The following is a 22,001-nucleotide window of genomic DNA, read 5'->3' on the forward strand; positions in this document are numbered from 1 at the left end:
AACGACTAAAAGCGCCAAAGACAAAAATAACTTAATTAACTTAATGGATATCACTTCCCAGTTTTGCTGTAACAGCAGAAATAAATAATTAATTAACAAAACATTGAGCGATTAACAGAGCCAAAGACAAAAATATCTTCGCCTTCGGCTCTCAAAAACATAGTGCTTTCTGTCACAACAGTTTCTTCACAATAGTTCCGTCACAATGATATTTATACTAACACAAAATATTTGATCTAAATTCTGTTTTAGCCGTTCTTTTTCTTCTAATAAATTTACTATTTTTTTGACTCTGTTATTAGTAAAATCTACATATTTTTTAATGTAAATATTACTATGTTCCAATTCAACTACAACATTGAACATAGGATTTTCAACGGTAAAATACCTGACAAAGATCATTAGGTGGCTTTGATAAAAAACACAGACTAATCTAAATTACTGTTGAAAGAGCCATATCTAATATAATACAGTGAATATTTACAAAAGCGTTACAAATTTAGGTACACTTTAAATACAAAAAATGTTCACTTTTTAATTCTGCGTCGGAAAGAAAACTAATATACAGGGTGTTGCATTTAAAAAATTGAGATATAGCATTTAAATATTGCAATGTTGGCGACATCATAAAAATTACAGTGTATAAGAAATGTAAATTTTCCTCGCGAGTTTATTCTGTTATCCTTGGTGTTTAGGAAACTGTATATAGTGTTTTTTGGATATAGTGTTTCTAACCAAAGTTTAAGTAAATATGAACTAGAATGGTAACACCGCATAATGCTGGAAATAAAACTAGCGTACTATAGCAGAATATTATGCTGAATCCAAATCTATAGGGAAAAATGTGGGGTGCAATTTAAAAAACTTAAAACTTTATATAATATGATATGCTCCTTTATAAATCATGCAACATCTGTAAGTATAAATCTAATTTTTTTCATATCTTTGACAACGACGACGATATTGGATTTCCTCGCACTAGAATGTAGAATTTTTAGGAGGGGAGTTTATCACCGCGACCTTACAGATCTATTGTGTGTTCCCCTTTCTTGAGTTATAACGAGTTATAACTCATCATACAGTCTCAGGGCTTTAACAAAAGCTAGTATCTGAGAACAAAGTAGTAAGAGAACAATATCTTTAACAAAAGCCAATATCCTCGCACTATGTCTACATTTTGTTGACTCTAGCGAGAATTCTACATATCTACTATACTATCTTTGCGCGTGCCACGTAATAATGTATATAAAAATTAGATTACTGTCCTATAAAGTGTCAATTCGATTTCCAAGGTTGGGTATATTTAAAAAAAATCTAGAGATTTTGGATATTAAAGATCAAAATTGGAAAGGACCGTGTAGAATTTTTCCTGCGCTGTGTAATGGTATAAAAATATTAAATGGCGTCCATAAGAAAACAGAAACTTGATTTTTGCGAAATCTAGAAGGCTTAGAAAATTTCAATAAAACGGCATTTAATTGACTGTGTTCAAAAAAGTAAAACTATCAATTTACGCTACAATAGATATGTTATGGTTAAAGTTCGAAATGAGTAAATATGAGTTAATATCAACATTAATAAGTTAACGTTCGGGTTTGATTTTGTTTTATAACATTATATCGAGATTAACCTGATAATATTGAAACTAACTTTATTTCGGACCTAATAAAATATAAAATATAACAGATACAATAGCTTTGAAAATATTGTCGTTTATAATAAAAGTAGTTTTTCATTTTTTGGTATAAATCGGAAACTAATCAAGATATCGGGGTTTTCTTTGCAGGCGTTTGTCAAACTTCTAATAACGCAACGTTTTTTTCATTTAACCGAATTCCTATATTTTATAGTTTCCGAAACACCAATGTCGAGCCTCGAAATTGCCACCACCCTGAATATGAAATATTGAATTACATAAAAGGGTTATACAGGGTGAGTTTCCTACGATGTTCCCTATATGGGTATCTCGGAAACTACTGGAGATAGGGAGTCGGTTAAATGGGGAAAGAATTGCAGTTTTGTGGGGTCATAAATATACGCCTTTCAGATTTTTGAAAAAGTTCATGGCTTACTAGATATTTCGAAAAAAACAAATTTTAGCTATTTTAAAAATTGTCCCTAATTCCATTATAATCTATTTTAGACAAAAAGTTTTCAGATAAAATTTGTAGATAATCGCATCCTTAATGCGCTTGTGTTCTCCGATTTTTTTCTAAAGCGTGTCATTTTTGACATATTACACAAACATACGTTTTTTTAAATGGAAACCATAGTTAGCCATGACTTCATGAAAAGCGCCATTTTTTAAGCTTTTCAGCGATATAAGCTATAATATGTCTTTTTCACAAAATTACTGAGTTATAGCCGATTCTTATCTTTCTTGACTAATTTCACTTAGTTAGACACGGAAACAAATTCATCCAAACCAGAGAATAGGTACATTAAAGAAATGCTAACTTCATGTTAAAAAATGGAAACAGACGCCACCTGGTGTCGCCTGGCAGTACTAGCGAAATTGAGGGGAATTGGAGGGGCGGGGCTTAAAAGAGGGGAAATTTTTAAAAAAATATTTTTATAAGAATCACTGACTTACTGTTTAAAGTTAATAAACATATTTTATTACTTTAATATAATTTAATGTATTAAAAATATGTTTATTAACTTTACACAGCAAATCAATATTATTAAAAGGCTTATTATTTTCAGTTCATAATTCATAGTAAATAAATTACACATTAGTAAACAATATCATTTATTTTTTTAGAGCTGCGATTTATATTACAATAATATTGAAATATATATATATATATATATATATATATATATATATATATATATATATATATATATATATATATATATATATATATATATATATATATATATATATATATATATATATATATATATATATATATTAACAATGAAAAAGAATATCCCGGAACCTGAAAAAGAAAGATGATCAATTAATGACTTAAATTAGTTCAAAATACATTTTGCAAATAACTAGTGAATTGGACAGATAAACATACTATTAAAAAGACATTTTAGTAGTATATTATCATCTATTTACTGATAATACATAAGTATATAATAGGTAAATAACATGCATAAGGCACTATGATACAACTACCTGTATCATGATAACACACTAACATCACAAAAAATATATGCTAATTTAAATTTCTTTAATGGTCTAATGAAACACTATCTAGCCTCAATGCATGCCATTCCAAAGGCAAAAAAAACTGTTATACCAAATAAATATAAGCTGAATAAAACATAAACCAAGCCAATGTGCATAAACAACCAAAAAATGCATCAAAAAATACTTTTATCAGATCATGCCCTTGGATATATTATGTATTTTATATATCGCACATCCCGTTCAAAAGTTTACTAACTCAAAATAGAGAATATAGAGAACATTGTCAGGAGAAGTAAAAGAAAATTTAAGTTAACGCAATATGCTCCTTTTTGCATATTAATGGCCAAATAATGTAATGTTGATTTAATAAAAATTTAACTGGCATCCTTCTGAGGTATAAATCAGATTAAAAGGACATTGTTTTTGTAATAATTGTTTGTTCTGTAAACATTTTTTGAAGACAATACAGTTTTGAACGGGCTGTGCGATATAAACAAGGATCTTACTATTATTTGAGGTTATAAAGTATTTAAATAATATAAAACATAATCAAAATCATTTTTCATCATAAATTATAGAGGTACTTACGTGTTTTGATATTATTATCAGGAAATAATACGTTTAATTAAACAGGTACGCTGCCAGGCAAGTTCTATCGGCGGGTCTTTGCAAAAGTTGAAATCTAAAAATACAAAACTACGTTTACATCTTAGTTGTATTTACGAATAAAGTATTTGTGTGTAATTTCTGACTTACCAGTTAATTGAATAATCGCATTAAATACATCCAAATGGTAATTTAATATTGTAAAAAGCAAAATTGTTTTAAATCACTTGCCAGGACAGCCGGCCAGCTTCTTTGTTGGCAAAATGGCCGCGGTATCATGATTTAAACAATGTGAGTGACAAAGAAAGCCAATGCCTGGCAGATGTTGCTTTCTTTGTCGTTGGTCCTGGCACGTTTAAATTTGACTGTTGCCTGTTTTCCCATACAAGTGACATCCCCGTGATCCAAACAGTTTCCACGGAAACTGTCACATCCAAACCAAAGACTCAAACGTTGTAAATTAAATTAAGGCTCTCCTTCCCACTGGCGCTAGCCTAGCTTTTGTAAGGGTTTGGCTGTCACAAAATGCTGCAAAAACCATGTGACCTTTCTTCACGAATCTTTTTTTATTTGTTTGTATACATCTTAAGACGTGCTTATAATTATATTTCCTTCCCCAAACTCAACTCAAACTGTTTCAAATTTACCCCTAAAACGCCCTAAAAAAGATGATTTTATAAGTAATTTTTTTAGCATTAAATGTATTCAAATCGATTTTAAAACTAATTACGAACATGTCCGGAAGCTTCCTTAATAAAGTGAAAGAAAAATTATTTCAAAATATTAAAAAACATGGTCGCAATTTTGTGACGCCCGACCCTCTACAAACCCAATTTTGATCATTTTTGTTGCCCGTAATGTGGCGCCCTCACGTGAATTTTGTTGCTGACGCTTTTGAAGGCGGGTGAAGGAAACCGGGTACGTATTCGAATTATTTGGATAAATTATTTTATAACGCTTGTCTCTTACACAATAATTTGAAATTTCCATTTTGTAATCAAATCACACGGCAAACAAAATTTGCGTTGCATCTATTGTGTGTGTATGGTCATTGATCATGATGCAATGTAACAAAACATAAAACAATAAACAATTAATAAGATGGTTTGAGATGGTGAAGTAATGGAAGGCATCTGTAGCTTCTAGAATAAAAAACTTTTTTAAGTTTGCAAACCTAAATTATGTACGAGGATGTATTTGAGGAAAATATTTTAACTTCTATAATGGTGGTATATATACGCTCAGATAGCTTATTATTACTTATTCTCCTGTACTGCCTCTTCGAGTGTCTCTCTTAATTCATAAGTTCTTTTGTAAACCTTGTTGTTAACCATACCTCATAAAAAATCTAAAATGGATACGTCAGGTGATCGAGGAGGCCCATGCAATTGGTCCACCTCTTTCTATCCCTGAGTCTATATAATTCAGCTCAGATAGCTTATTATTACTTATTCTCCTGTACTAAACTTATAGAATAAATAATAAAAACTTATAGAATAAATAATAATAAAGTACAGAAAGTTTAATTAACTCGACCAGTCGTTCTGTAAGAATAGCTAAAAATTCAGTTTTAAAAAGATGCATTTATGTACTCAAAACAATGGCGGATTTTTTGAACAGTTTCTAAAATAACATATTGTACGTAGTGATATTATTTTAAGGTTTAGTTTGTGTAATGTAAATTTTAAAGAGCCGTTTAATAATATATTTTGTCTTTTTATAAGTTATAAATCATAAGAAAATATGAACTTTTTTATGAAGTCATGGCCAACTATGGTTCCATTTAAAAAAAAACATATGTTTGTGTCATATGTCAAAAATGACGGGCTTCAGAAAAAAACGGAGAACACAAATTCATTAGGAATGTGATTATCTGAAAACTTTTTGTCTAACTAAAATAGATTATAATAGAATTAAGGACAATTTTTAAAATAGCCAAAATTTGTTTTTTTTTAAAAATATCTAGTAAGCAATGAACTTTTTCAAAAATCTGAACGGCGCATATTTCTGACCCCATAAAACTGCAATTCTTTCTCCATTTAACCGACTCTCTATCTTCAGGACTTTCCGAAATACCCATAGAGAACATCGTAGGATTAACTCATCCTGTATATTATTTCTCATGAACCATTTGGTCAACATCTCCCCTAGGTTATTCACCTTACCTTCAACGATTGTTGTAGAAAACGACCAAAATCAACGCGAGCCACATCCATTGGATCTTCCATCGGGTTGTTAACGCTGGGACAGTCGAACATGTGTTCGGTGTCGCACATACAATCCTGCATTGCCTGGTAGCTGCGGCTATAAGCAGCGGTGTTTTCAAAGTTTTCCAAACATCCTTGATTATCTACAATTATTAAATATAATAATAATAATAGCTCCCGTGTATAGCGTTTAACGCAGGGCCGTATCTAGACCAAAATTTCGGGGGTTGGCTTGGAGGGGGGGTACAAAAGCTGCTAGGAAAAAAGCATAATAAAAAATCGCTTTGGGCTACACTCAAATCTTAATTGAAAATAAAATTTTAAAAAGTAACAGGTAAAATTATTAATCTTAAAGGATAAACTGGAAAACGATTGACTACCTCTTCGATATCGATATTTATTTCTCTATGTACGCTTAATAGAGCAAGTCCTGTCAATCGCTCCTGACCTGTAGAGTTACGTAGGAAGTCCTTCATTCGCCCTATGCCGCAACCGCACATGCGGCATTTAGCGAACTCCGAGCGTTCGTCAACTACCGAACGCTAGTGATCGGACTTCGCCTTTCCATCCACACATGCGGGCTCTGATAGCAACAACATAGAGACGAGCGCTCGTTCTCGCCGCCGATCGAGTCGCCGAAGTCCGACTTCCTCATTCACACACATAGGAAATCGGCGAAGCCCCGATCCGAGATCGCCGAATACCGCATGTGCGGCTGCGGCATTAGGGTTGAAAAAGACCTTTCTGGTGTAGCTGTTGACACTAGTAGAGTTGCTAGGATCATTAATAAAATGTATATATTTGGAAATATACACTGGTTACACTCCGATTATCGTTTCGACGGCGTTTTTAGGTCGGTCGACTGCAGGTAGTTGCTTCCATTTTTGCCGCCACAAGTCTACTTCTGCCGCTAAAGTGTCATAGTCCAAGAATTATTTGTTTAATAGCAGAACAATAACAAACGTTAATCACGTTAATGACCAGCAAAACACACAACATTCAAAATCTCCCTCAAACTTTTGCTGTTTTAAACACTTGAATGTTGAAAGTCGAAAATCGAAAATGACATTTGCTTTCAAAGTGGAAAAGTGAGGTTAGGGTGTATAATGTATAACATCAATGACTAAAGAATACAAGGACAAATAGCACCCGAGACCAAACTGTGGCCATTCTTACAAACAGTGCCGTGGCACATATTTTACTTAACATTGCCGCTTGAAGGATATTTATATTTTTGATATTATATGTTTTCACTACGCCTATGGTGTATCGGGTGGTATCATATACTAATTAATTATGAAAAAACGTATTAAAATATTGACAAAAGGCACATAACTAGTATCGACGTATAGTACATATCAAGTACATATAATATCAGAAAAATAATTATCGAATTCAATAAAAAAACGCTAAAAAGGTGTAGGGTACTGTTTATTTCCCTATAAAACGTAACTTCTGGCTCTTTCTTATCATTGCGCCTTTTACACTTGAAAGCTGAACAAATTACCATTGTAATAAAGTTTATACAAAGTTCACTACACACAACCATTTACTACAACTATTAAAAATCGCTAAAATTTTCGCTGATGACCAGCTGATGATGTCGTTATGTCTAAAAAGTTGGCGTCTAAGGTCACAAATTCTGCTGCAGCCCGTATATGGGCGTTACATGTTCTGGTATTCTTTAGTCATTGATATTCATCCATCTTCTTCTTTTTTGTTTCGTTCTTACTTACTTACTTACTTAATGATCATTACTTTCTAAAAATTTTCGGCCATAATTTCGGAGGGGGGTTTGAACCCCCAAAACACCCCTCCAGATACGGCCCTGGTTTAACGCCTTTGGAGTAGGCAAGGTACAAGCCATGCTAGAGCCGTTCGGTATACAAGGAAGGTAATGTGGCTAGCATTATGCTTCAACCGCCTATTATTACCTCAGGGTTGTGAATCCCAAGTACTCATTTAAGGCTGAGTCGACCAAGGTACCTAAACTATTTTTATTTTAATAAAAATAGTCGGCTGATGAAATGCCGGGTGTGGGATTCGAACCCACTACCTTCAGATTGGTAGACGAGAGGAGACGAATTATTAAATTAAAAGTAAAGTAAATTATTTTAAGCTAACGTCTCCTTTTATTTTAAGGCTAATCTGGACGGGGCCAACTTTATTTACGCGGAATCTGAACCGCGGTCCTTGGCCATATAATTTCAATGGCCTACCGACTTCGCGACTCACGAGATATCCGATCTCATCTGGCCTCGAACCGGTGTGAAAGAGCAGTGTGTGTGTCAATAGAATTTACATATATTATTATACATGTAAATAATAAAACTACAAACACTTAAATTTAATAAAGCTCAGTAGGTAGTGTAGAGCAAGAATGATCGAACAAGACATGGAGAAATGTGTACAAGAGTGATCAATGAGACATAGAGAAAATATGCACAATACGACTACAAAATCGTCTAATTATTTCTTGTTTCAGGTTATTGTAAAGTGTAGGTATACTCTTTTGTATGATAACATACATAGGTACGTCTTTTCTATTGGTTTTTTCCTTTTTGGTTGATAAATGACTAATTATTCTGATAAAGGAAATAGTAATTAATTAATAACATGCTTCATCATACCCCGTCAGTAAGGTAGTCTTGGGTCGGTATTTACATGTATAAAAGTAAATCGTTAGGGTGATCTTGTAAGTCACTCAGATAGATAAATATTCTTTAATATTTGATTTAAACCTTAAATTTGTAATCCGATTTTAGTTCATCATGTGCTGCTTTGCGTTTTTTTGTAACGCCATTTATTCATCATCGCTTTATTACCAGGAAGTTTACAAATGGAAGGCTGTGATTACATTCAGATAAAAATATCAAGTTCGAAATAAAATCAGAAATTACTGATTAATTAATTTTATTTCATTTAATTGCGCCAAATTGATAATTTATAGCAAGACCAAGTTTAAAAACTTCTTTGTTTGGATTCATATTTTTGAAACGAATTAATGAATTCCAACAATTCCGTAGAAATAAATATACAGAATTTTTTTAGGATTTTGATACTACAAATAAATTACTAAATATTTTCAAAAACAGGGTGGTCCGAACTGTAAACTTCGGCAGCATATTCTGGAGATAAAAATAAGTAAAAAAGTTCGTATGTATGTCCTAATGTATGTTCGGAATGTATGTCCTAAAATGCTGAGTTTCGGAGATACAGAGTGTAGAAGTTTCATTTTTATTTTGATTTCTTCCAAATCATTTCTGAAGCAACGTCAATATTTGGATGAAAATTGGTGTCTGGGAGTTTTTTGACATGAGAAATTTGATTTTGATGTCAATATGACTCATATTTGTAACGACCGCTACCTAGATGTGTTTTAATTGTTTCGGAGTGTAATAACTTTTCATCTCCGCACCTGTATAAAACTACTGAGTGAAAAAAAATATACATTTCCGTGATTTCTTACGTAAAAAGTGTATCTGTAAAAATTGCTACGAGCAACCTCAAGATATTTAAAATGGAAATAGTCAATACATATCATTATTGACAAAAAATAAACACATTGAGTAGATGGTTATTTGACTGAAATAATACATTTGGGAAACTTTTATTTTTTAAATTAATTATACATTTTTCTGCGGAACAATGATGATAAAACAGTTTCAAAGTTTCTGTTGAACTTTTGGCAAAAAAAACATTTCAAGTTCTGCCCAATTTCAGTCTGATAACTACCGTGCTGGCAACTGTTACTTTTGGGTCGGTATTTACATGTGTGGAAGTAAATCGCATAGGGATCTTATTAAGTCGGAGTGTGAGAAATTCGACGGTGTGCTGTATGCCTTTCCCTATCAGTTAAAGTAAAATCACGACCATAAATCGCTTATTTTTAAAAGACTTTTTTCGAAAAGATAACTAGATAAAATCGTTAGATATGTTTCTCAGCATCTGAAATGGAATTATAAGGATATCCTTAAGGTGTCCATTTTTTTATAATGAGAAAACGTCAGTAATCGCGATAATTTAAAAACTCAACTTTTTAACACATAACACGCTATAACTTAAGAACCACTTTAGAAACTTTTTTTTATTTTGAAGATCGGATCCTTTATATTATATTTAAATAAGAAAAAATCGACAAGGTTTGATAAGAAAAATTCGACAAAAAATTTAAATAACCAGTCCATTTACTTTTAGTGCATAGCAATTTTCAGCAATCGTGTAACTTTTTTATTTATAAAGATTTTCATATACTGTCTGCGAAGAAAATATAGCAGAAATATTAACAAAGTTTTTGAAAAAAATTACAATCAATTATTTATAATAGATATTGAGTTAATAAAAGTTATTACTTTTTGAATTCAGAGTTCTAATAGCACAATCACTGTCGAACACTAACTCAATTCCATTTATTTTTATCAAAAATGCAAGTGTTTCTAGCTTTTTCTAGCTAAAATTACAACAACTCGTTAATAAATAAACTAAAAAATATCACGAGACGTAATTAAATCGTGAAGCTGAACCCATGATGTACACCTTTCCCTAGAACTTTAAATACTGACAGAGGTACTGATTGGGTCGACCGGTCAACTGCGACAAATCAGAAGTGTCTAGCCCATAGACTTAAAATAAAATATAGACTGAGCATCTCATTCATAAATAGCTGGAACATGCGGTCAGACAATATCTTGTTATTGTTGTGTTATTGTTTTAGGTTATAACGAGTGCGACACGAGCGATAGATAGGTTGTCTCTGTCGTAACGGTCGTTCCCTGACGACTCTGCCGAGAAACACAACACTGTCTTTCGTTTCTCAAGTACACCTGAACTCTCCGTCTCATAGCCGGGTAATTTTTTTATTTTAATGAAGCTATAATTAAATTAAAAATATATCGTATTTAAACATTTTTATATTTTATTAAGATTTAGGACAGGTTTTTTAAATAAAAGTTTTAGAAAAAACGTCTTAGAGTCCAAAAAGGATAAAAATAATAAAATACACGTTATAGAAGAAATTTTATAATCGAAATTATGTAATTTTTGAAATTAATAATAAATTATTAATTTTAGTCAAACATTTACAACCCCTAATATTAATCAAAACAGGATCTATTCCACAGATATAATAGAGTCGGCGACAGGGAGAGAAAAAAAAATATGATTGTTGTAATGTTTTTTCTGGTTAAGTGATGTCTTATGTAAATTAGAGAAAACATAAATCTGTTCCATTAAAGCAAGGAAGATGATAGGAAGTGGATAAAATGAATACTACATTTATTTAACTCGGTACTGTCTTTATTATACCGGGTGCGTCCAAAAGTGGCTCATCCCTCATAATTTTTTATATTTTCAAATAAAAACACAAGATTTAGCATGTTAGTATATGACATAAATTAGGATTGATTGACGCATTCAATTGTTTTTGGTCACTTCCTGTTTCACCGGAAATGACTATAACTTTTAATTTTTAAACGGCACCCTCGGTATATTTCTACTTTATTCGATAGAAAATGACACTCTGAATAGAATGACATATAATATGTCACCTTTTGACATTTTCGCATATGGTTTAATTGTAATTGTAACACGCAGTTCATAACGACAATTTGACTCGAAATACCAAGTGTGTGGTATCAATATATTCATAAAAAAATGCTTTTTTCAAATATGCTAATGAGTCACCCTTATTCCATTTAAAAAAATTGACATATGTATGATTAAAAATACGATTTGTACATCTTTTAACCGGCCTAGACAAGACACGAAACCTATTAGACGATCAAAACTATTTTTCCAAGGCTCCTTGATTAAAACTTAGTGTAAAAACACCATGGCACCCTGGATTGAAATTTATAATAGGATATATTTTTAAGCGACAATGTCAAAAGTTGACATATGACATGTCATTCTATTCAGAGTGTCATTTTTTATCGAATAAAGTAGCAATATACCAAGCGTGCCTTTAAAAATCAAAAGATGTAATCATTTTGGTGAAACAGGAAGAGCCAAAAACAATTGAATACGTCAATAAATCCTAATTTATGTCATATACCTACTAACATACAAATCTGTTTTTTTTATCTGAAAAAATAAAAAAGTTATAGGGGTGAGCCACTTTTGAGACGACCCGGTATATTAAAAAATATTGTTTCATAATGTAATATCATTTTAAAATTCTTGTATGTTATTTTAGATTCTGAAGATAATTTTAGAATAAACCGGAATATATTTTTAATAAAAACATTATTAATATTAACAGGGTTATAATTATGATTTTGTTACAATGTAAGTAAGTAAATAATGTAATGTAAAAGAAAAAATTCAGATTTTACATTTTACTAAAATATTATCTAAATAAGCGCCTTTCTACAACAACGCCACTGACTGCCAATGGGTAAATTGAGAGTTGCCTACCGGTCCAAAGTCGTTTCAAGACTTAAATGGATTATTTAAGTCAAATTTCTTGCAAATTTGGCACTGGCGAACCATATTTTATAGTTCCTGAACAGAAAAAGTCAATAAAATAAACACTTAAGGACTACAAGCTAAGAGAATGCGTTAATACAGCCGGGGAGATAGCGGCAACAAAGCTTTACCGCACACGTGCGACACGTACTACAAGGTAATAAATGAATGAATAGGCTCCCTCGCCTCTAATCGGTGTTGTCATATTGTAAAGAACTTATCCTTATTAAACAGTATCCGACTTATAATTTAGTAGTATAAGGACTATTTAATACATCTATGGAATATTAAAACCTACTTTATTAAACTGTAGTATTAATATCTCAATATATGTATATAACAAGAAAAAAAAATATTGATAATATTAAAGACGTGACAACATAGGCTGGATGAGGAAGGCTCGGTCGACTGTACCCAGAAGTAAACATGTGTACAAAAAAGGTTGTTTGTCCGCGTTGAGATGTAAATAGTGTAGTCTATATTTTATTTTAAGTCTATGGTCTAGCCCTAGCAGTCAACTTTTAAGCTTGACCAATCAGGTTGGTTAGCGTGGTTATTTGAAGTGTGTTAATTCATTTGTGTTTGTCAAAAACTCTAACGTGATTGGTCGGGCCTAATAGTTGCCTGCTAGGGCTAGACACAAGTGACAAATCTGCTATATCCCCTTCCACGTCTCTTAGCAATGTGTCCAGTTTCTCGGTTTATTTCATACGTTTGGCAACGTGTTTACTATTCTCTCTTTGTTCAGTACATTATAAACGCATTGTACTCTTCTTACATACGGAAATCTCGACCCAAGACTAACCTTTTCCAGCCCTTAGTATATGTAATCAATGTGTTTAATTTATATCAATGATGATAGGATATTGATAATTTCGATTCCAAATATCTCGAGAACCATAACTCGTAGCGATTTTTACCAAGAGACCTTTTTACGTAAAAAATGTCGTAAACGTATATTTTTTACTCAGTAGTTTTATACAGGTACGGACGAAACGGTATTACTCTTCAAAACAGTCTAAACACATGTCAGTGGCGCCCCTTAGAAATAGGAGTTATATTGATATCAAAATCAAATTTCTCAAGTCAAAAAACTCTTACTTAACTTATTTGGAAAAATTTGAAATAAAAATGAAACTTCTACACCCTGTATCTCCGAAACAAAGCATTTTAGGACATACAATTATACACATTTTTTTGTACTTTTTTATATCTGCAGAATATGCTGCCGAAGTTTCCGGAATACAGTTCGGACCACGATATATCTGTAATACGATAAATTAAAATCAATTTTCGGTAACTTACTATTATATCCGACGGGACAAGGATTAGGTGGATTGCAATAGGCCGGCAACGTAGCATCTGTCTTAATCTCTTGCTTGGTAATCTTCAATCCGGGAGTAAGAATTTGGTTTCCATCACCCGATCCTCCGGAAATGTATTGATTGCCCCACAGGCTACCATGCTGGATATACTCCTGGTCTCTGATACTGGGATGCATATTAATATCCCTACAATAAAACAGAAATTGTTAATTCAATATATCATAATATCTTATATCTTATGATTGAATTTGATGATTTAAAGAAGAACACATTCGACCAATGTGTATTCGAAACCTGGATTCTGACACAACGCTAGAAGGAACGAAATATGCTGGGAACAACCATAGAAGACCGTAAAAGAATAGCGTGGATACGACAAAAACCCAGGTAATAGATGTCACCCACAGAGTCAAATCTCTCAAGTGTCAATGGGTAGGACACCTGGCAAGAAGGACGGACGAAAGAGGACAGATGGACCACAAAAATTATAGGATGGTACCCACGAGGAATTAAGAGACTTAGAGGAAGATAAAACCTGAGATGGGACCATGATATTAGGAAATTAGCAGGGATAACTTGAACCCACATAGCTAACAATAGGCAACAATCGAGCCAACTACAAAAGGAGTATCTACACATATGAGGAAGGCTACACCATAATTGGAAATGGTTGAATAAGCTGAGAATAATAATGATGATGATGATTGAATATAAATCTATACTAATATATAAAATTCTAAAGTGACTGACATACTGATTAATCACGATCCTGCTCAAACCACTCAACATAAGAAGCTCAATTTTGGCATACAGGTTGATTCTAGGGTGTAGAGGTTCGATAAGGAGAGATTTTTCGAAATTCCAGTTCCAAGGGGGTTGAATATAAATCTATACTAATATATAAAATCCTAAAGTGACTGACATACTGATTAATCACGATCCTGCTCAAACCACTCAACATAAGAAGCTCAATTTTGGCATACAGGTTGATTCTAGGGTGTAGAGGTTCGATAAGGAGAGATTTTTCGAAATTCCAGTTCCAAGGGGGTAAATAATTTTTATTTAAAAAACAGTCAAGTTTCCGAAAAAACGCTTAAACACGTATATTTTATTTTGTTTTTTTACATATTTTAAGATTTTTTAAAAATGTATACAGGGTGTTACGAAAAATCTGATCATTGATTAATCACGATCCTGCTTAAAGCGCTTGATGTAAAAAGCTGATTTTTGGAAAACAGATTGACTTTAGGGTAACTTACTATTATATCCGTAGAGGTGCGATAAGAAGGGATTTTTCGAAACTCGAATTCTAAGGGGTGAAACTATCCCTCAAATATTAAAATATTTTTTATTTAAAAACCGGTGAGTTTTTCGGAAAAACTCTTAAACACGTATATTTTATTTTGTTGTTTTACATATTTTAAGATTTTTTATAAATTTATACAGGGTGTTTCATAAAATATGATCATTGAGTAATCACGATTCTGCTTAAACTGCTTGACGTTTAAAGCTGATTTTTGGCAAACGAATTGACTGTGGGGTGTAGAGGTTCGATAAGGAGGGGTTTCTCGAATCTCAAATTCCAAGAGGCTGAAAACGCCCCTCAAATATTACAATATTTGGTCTTTAAAAAACGGTTAGTCTTTAGGGAAAACGCTTGGACAAGCATAATTTATTTGGTTTTTTACATATTTTGAAATTTTTTAAAAAATCATACAGGGTGTTCCAAAAAGTTGGGTAATTTCTTAACCACGATTCTGCTTTAACTGCTTGCCGTAAAAAGCTTATTTTTGGCAAACGGATTTTTCGAAAGTCAAATTCCTATGAGATGAAACTACCCCTGAGATATTACCAAGTTATACAATAATATCGCCATATTGTTTTTTCTCATGCTGACATAAATGTCAGAAAATTTTATCCAGTTTGTATGTTAATGAAAATACTTGCTTTGCTTTATCATCACCATTACAAATGATTAATTCGACGCGAACGAAGTCGCTGGTACACGCTAGTAAGAAAATAAAATGCATGACAACCTTTCAATAGCGTTTCCATAGAAATTTTTGGAAAACCCGTACAAAATCCGGACTTCGTTGAAAAATAAATTTTGAATTTATTTACGTATGTAAATTTTGTCTAACGAAAGAATATCTGATAATCAGAGTTATCTGTCAGTAAAATTCGCAGGTAAATTGTATTTTCTGTCACTGTTTGGATGTGCGTCTGACGATATTCTTCTCTGAGTCGTTGGACACACGGACTTTAATTTAAATGGGAAATTAAAGGTATTTAAAAAAATATTAAGAGTCTATTACGCTGTACTGTACGGGTCGCTTTCAGGGGTCGGGTAAAGCGCGTGTGTGGTTGTGTATACAGGGTGGTCCGAACTGTATTCCGGAAACTTCGGCAGCATATTCTGCAGATAAAAGTAAGTAAAAAAGTTCGTATAAATGTATGTGCTAAAATGCTTAGTTTCGGAGATACAGGGTGTAGAAGTTTCATTTTTATTTCGATTTTTTCCAAATAATTTCTGAAGTAAAGTCAATATTTGAATGAAAACTGGTGTCTGGAAGTTTTTTGATATGAGAAATTTGATTTTGATGTCAATATGGCTCCTACTAGTAGGGGGCGCCACCTACATATTTTTTAACCGGTTTGAAGAGTAATAACTTTTCGTCCGTACCTGTATAAAACTACTGAGTAAAAAAATATACATTTATGACGTTTTTAACGTAAAAAAGGTCTCTTGGTAAAATTCGCTACGAGTAATGGTTTTCGAGACATTTGGAATCGAAATTATTAATACCTGTCATCATTGACATTAATTAAACATGTTGACTAAATAGTTATTAAACTGAAATCATAAATTTGAAATATTTTTGTGCCAAAAGTTCAACAGAAACTGTTTTATCATCATTTTTTGCAGAAAAATTTATGATTAATTTAAAAAAAATAAAAATTTTCAAATTTATTATTTCAGTGAAATAACTATCTAATCAACGTGTTTATTTTTCGTCAATAATGACATGTATTGACTATTTCCATTCCAAATATCTTGAGAACGGTTGCTCGTAGCGATTTTTAAAAAGAGATATTTTTTACGTAAAAAGTCACAGAGATGTATATTTTTTTACTCGGTAGTTTTATACAGGTACGGACAAAAAGTTATTAAGCTTCAAAACAGTTAATACACATGTAGGTGGCGCCCTCTACTAGTAGGAGTCATATTGACATCAAAATCAAATTTCTCATGTCAAAAAACTCCCAGCCACCAATTTTCATCTAAATATTGACGTTACTTCAGAAATTATTTGGAAAAAATCGAAATAAAAATGAAACTTCTACACCCTGTATCTCTGAAACGAAGCATTTTAGGACCTACATTTATACGAACTTTTTTATTTCTTTTTATCTGCAGAATATGCTGCCGAAGTTTCCGGAATACAATTCGGACCACCCTGTATATTATATTTCAGAAATCTGCCTAAGGCTTAGCCCGATCCTGTCGTGCTAAGCCACACCCAAAATTCCAAACACACGTGCTTTGATTAAGGCTTGATTAAGTTTTGCAGAGCTTCAGCATTTGCCATAAAATAGCGAGCAAGTTGTTACAAAACCATATAAATTATATACCTATCACTGTAATCACAAAACTTCAATCTATTTCCGTATAATAACGGAATTTTTGAATTATGTCTTTATTTTCGAGAAAATTTAGTCCAAACATAAGGAATATTTTGTGGATGTTTGACCATCAAAATCTTAAAAATGAAGAAGTTGTCTAAAAATGTGCTACAGTACGAATATAGTATAATCCTGTATATATTTAATTTCCTTCTTCATTTGTGTAAAAATACTTAGCTAGTTTTACATAAAACGTTAAATGCCGCACGCTTATTTTGCTACTTTTTCGGACTAGCGAAATGGACTCTTAAGGATACTTTTTGCCTTTGTGAGCAGTACTAAGATTTGTACTCCATACGTTCCAAAGAACACCCAGAATTGATTTATCCTGTTTTAGTATAAGAGTAAACTTTTTTTGCATTTGATTAGTTACTGCATACTTTCGTTTTGGCATTATTAAATGCTTAATTTTATTGGTAAATTGCATAAAAATAATGTCTATAGTCAGAAGACTTTTATGAATAAATATTGCATGTTATACCGGATGCGTCTCAAAAGTGGCTCACCCCCTAAAACTTTTTTATTTTTTCAGATAAAAAAATGAGATTTGGTATGTTAGTAGTTAGTATATGACATAAATAAGGATTGACTGACAAATTCAATTGTTTTTGGTTACTTTATTCGATAGAAAATAAGACTCTGAATAGAATGACATATCATATGTCGACTTTTGACAACTTTGCTTTAAAAAAATCGTATTTTAAATTTCAATCTGGAGTGCCATGAGTGTGCTTAAAACACTAATTTTTAATCAAGGAACCTTGGAAAAATAGTTTTGATCATCTAATGTTTCTCAGTTTCACTTCAAATATCCGCACATAGTGCACACACATTTTTTATAGATACTATACCGGGTGCGTCTCAAAAGTGTCTCACTCCCTATAACTTTTTTATTTTTTCAGATAAAGCACCGAGATTTGGTACGTTAGTACATGACATAAATTAGGATTGATTGACATATTCAATTGTTTTCGTTCACTTCTGGTTTCACCGGAAATCACTACAACTTCTGATTTTTAAATGACCCCCGTTATTTTTTTATTTTATTCGATAGAAAATGACACTCTGAATAGAATGACATATCATATGTCAACTTTTAACATTTTGGCATATGGTTTATCCATTTGAAAAAATTGAGATATGATTAAAAATACGACTTGGGCATCTTTTAACCGGCCAGGACACGAAAAACATTAGACGAGCCAGACACGAAAAACATTAGACGATCAAATCTATTTTTCCAAGGCTCCTTTATTAAAAACTAGTGTTTTTAACATAGCCGTGGCACTCTAGATTGGAATTTAAAATACAATTTGTTTTTGAGCGAATATGTCAAAGTTGACATATGATATGTCATTCCATTCAGTGTCATTTTCCATTGAATAAAGTAAAAAAAATACCGAGGTACCATTTAAAAATCAAAAGTTGTAGTCATTTCCGGTGAAAAAGGAAGTGACCGAAAACAATTGAATATGTCAGTCAATCCTAATTTATGTCATATACTAACATACCAAATCTGGTTTTTTTATCTGAAAAAATAAAAAAGTTCCGGTATATTTGAAGTTTCTTATAATAATTTACAATTTTACACAGTAGTAACTAACTAAACTTTGTTTAATGTAAATATGTTGTTTTAACTGAACATAAATCTCAAAACTAAGTTAGTTTAAATAGACTTAGATTAAGCCTTGCCGAGTCTACCTCGGTCTCCTCAGTTAATGCTAGATTTCCTTTTAGCATTATGTGAAAACAAAAGTTAAGTATAATCAGCTTATAGTTCAAAGTCGAGGGTAAAGTGATAATAAATATAATACCTAGTTACCTGGCGGTTATATAAACTTATTTTAGAAAACATTAAATAGAAAAGTTATAGTAAAGGTTAGGATACACAATTTAAAATGATTTTTGAATACAAAGGGTGCTTTAAATAAGTGTGCCGGATATAACATTTTTGACGTGAAAGTTCTTTACGCGCGATGAGAGTAAAAATTCACGGCGACACGTGACACGAGATGAAAAAGTGGTAAATCGAGGAAGTTGAGATGGGTCTTTGGTGCGTGGCAACTCTGGCTCTATATGTGAGCTAGGGGACTGAAACTCGGAATGTAGTTGTTTTGTCTTGCTTTCATGATATTTTATTCATTGATATTGTTGCATATGAAACCACATCATCAATGGCAAAAATCGTTCGATTTAAGGTTGATTCTCACTATACCTTCCATATCAGCTCCCTTCCGTTTACATAAAATATTATATCATGTAAATGAATAGGACAATGCAAACTATCCGTTCCGTTTCCCTTCCGTTCCATATCCTTTCCTTCCATACATTTTTTTGGCGTACGAACTGAAGCGTATCGAAAACTTGTCAAGTTTTACATTTCGGTTAATATTTTGCTAATATATATTTATTCTCAAAGCAAAACCTTTGAAGGCGGGTAAAAGGACAATAACTCACAATCTTTAAGTTGTTTAATTTAAATTTTAATGCTTAAAAAAGCAAGGGGGGCGACATATTTCGAGAATATAAACTATTCCCATCATCAGGCCCAAAGCTAAAACAATTACAGAGGTCAAATTTATAAAATACAATAACAACAAGTTAGAAAGTCAAAAATCTTTTACAAAGTCAAAAAATTATATCTATCACAAAAATTGTTATCAATCACAGATAACAATATGGGATGCTAAATTTGAAAAATTAAAAACAACTAGACTAAAATCATAAGGTGAGGGGAGCCGTATAATCAACTATAATTAGATAAATTGAAAGAAAAAACAAGGCAATAATCAAATCATATCTCAATGCACAATTCAAAGAAATTTACTTAAGCATTAGTTAAATTTATTTTGAGAGATATATTTTTTTATTTATATATTTTTTTTATTTTTGTATTAGTAATGTAAGTTCAGAATTAATTATTTCAATCTGTATATGCTGATATTCAATTATGTAGGATAATTTTTTTAGTTATGTTAGTTAAGAACAAGTTAATAATTATGTTTATTTTTTTTATTTTTTAATTAATATATGTTGAATTTTAATTTATATTTCAAATTTATATATTGTAGAAAATTAATATTTACTTTAGTTTAATTTTTAGAAATTTAATATTTATTTTAATTTATATATTATGTAGAAGAATTATTTTTTATTTTAATTTAATTAAACTTGTGTTCTTTAAAATAAAAGCATACTCACACAAAAGTCACCTAGGAAGTACAACCACTCGAAAGAAATAAAATTAGTTAGAGTTGTTAACATTTACACAACTCATTCATTGTAATTATAAATTGTATAACTCCATATATTTATTCTGTCACGTCTTAATTAAATCTATTACTTTTTCAAAAGATACAAATTTAAAAAAAAAACTTTCTTAATTATATAAATTTTACAATAAAAAGTATGGAACGATACGGAACGGAAGCTTACATATAACGTCAATACCATATAGGTAAATACGGAACGGATACGGAATGGAAACGGAAGATATAGTGAGAATCAACCTTCAATGGGTCTTCGTGGCGTCGTAACTCGGGCCCTATATGAGCTCAAACAGCCGCATCTTTTCATGATATTTTCACGACGTTTCGTACACTATGAAACCCCATCATCAATGGCGAAAAAATCGTCCGATTTAAATAACGGTCCGATTTAACCAAGGCCGACTTGACCGTGCACGACACGTGTCACTGTGACGGTTAGTTTTGACATAAAAAACGTCAAAAGTTGATGTCGTCCGATCGCGACCAAATTTGGTGGGTAGGCTATATGAGCGACGGTGCATACGGTCCCACCCTGCAAAGTTGAATACGACGTTTCGTTTACATCTGCATCACGGTGGGACTAAGGATTTGATATTGAAGAAAAATGTGGGTCGATTTCGGCATAGTTGGGGACGGGCTACCCTCGACGTTTCAAACCGATGCCTCTAAATGGGTGAAATCATCAGGATTTTTGTTAACTATGGGTCGATTGGAAGCAAACTCGGCACGTGGATAGAGTACTCATATATATATATATATATATATATATATATATATATATATATATATATATATATATATCGTAGTTTCATAGTGTATTCCGTCTTTTCATTAAGATCCTAGGTCACTTCATGAAGCGTCGGTTAGGTTAGGAGTTTAGTTATGTTATTAGGTTAGTTTTTTTTCATTAAGTGACTAGGATCTTCATGAAAAGACGGAATACACTATGAGACTACGACATATACATAACTCTAAAAAATGTCTATAGCTATGTGGCGGATTCATCTTTCCAAAAAAATCCTTTAAAATCATTTTAACAGAACGTCAACGGTTTCTTGTAGACGTATCTGTTTTAAAAAAGTAAAGTGTTCTCGAATAGTTGAATTTAAATATTTTAAATAGTTTTTTTCTTTATTCTTTGTATTTTTTTGCTTCCGACGACAGAAAGATATAACTTTCCGAAACGTTAAGCATTTTTTTTTCTTTGTTAGGCAAATTTTTTTAACTTCTGAAAAGCAGCGTCCGTTTAGGTTTAACCCTTGTTTAACGCAGAAGTGTTTACAAAAATAATTATTTT

General features: G+C 31.9%; 1 protein-coding gene across 2 annotated transcripts in view; it reads right to left on the bottom strand.

Moving 5' to 3' along the window:
- Positions 1-22,001, bottom strand: part of LOC115890593 (neuroendocrine protein 7B2) — a 49,087-nt gene that overhangs the window by 15,654 nt on the left and 11,432 nt on the right. For both annotated transcript variants that reach the window (XM_030910868.1, XM_030910869.1), the window contains exons 4-5: positions 13,732-13,937; positions 5,920-6,104 (exon numbers count right to left, since the gene is read on the bottom strand). In XM_030910868.1, the coding sequence (XP_030766728.1) occupies positions 5,920-6,104; positions 13,732-13,937 (391 nt within the window). The remainder of the gene's footprint in view (positions 1-5,919; positions 6,105-13,731; positions 13,938-22,001) is intronic.

This window comes from Sitophilus oryzae, unplaced genomic scaffold (genome assembly GCF_002938485.1).
Source record: "Sitophilus oryzae breed Bouriz unplaced genomic scaffold, Soryzae_2.0 scaffold_888_pilon_pilon, whole genome shotgun sequence".
Taxonomy (NCBI): Eukaryota; Metazoa; Arthropoda; class Insecta; order Coleoptera; family Curculionidae; genus Sitophilus; species Sitophilus oryzae.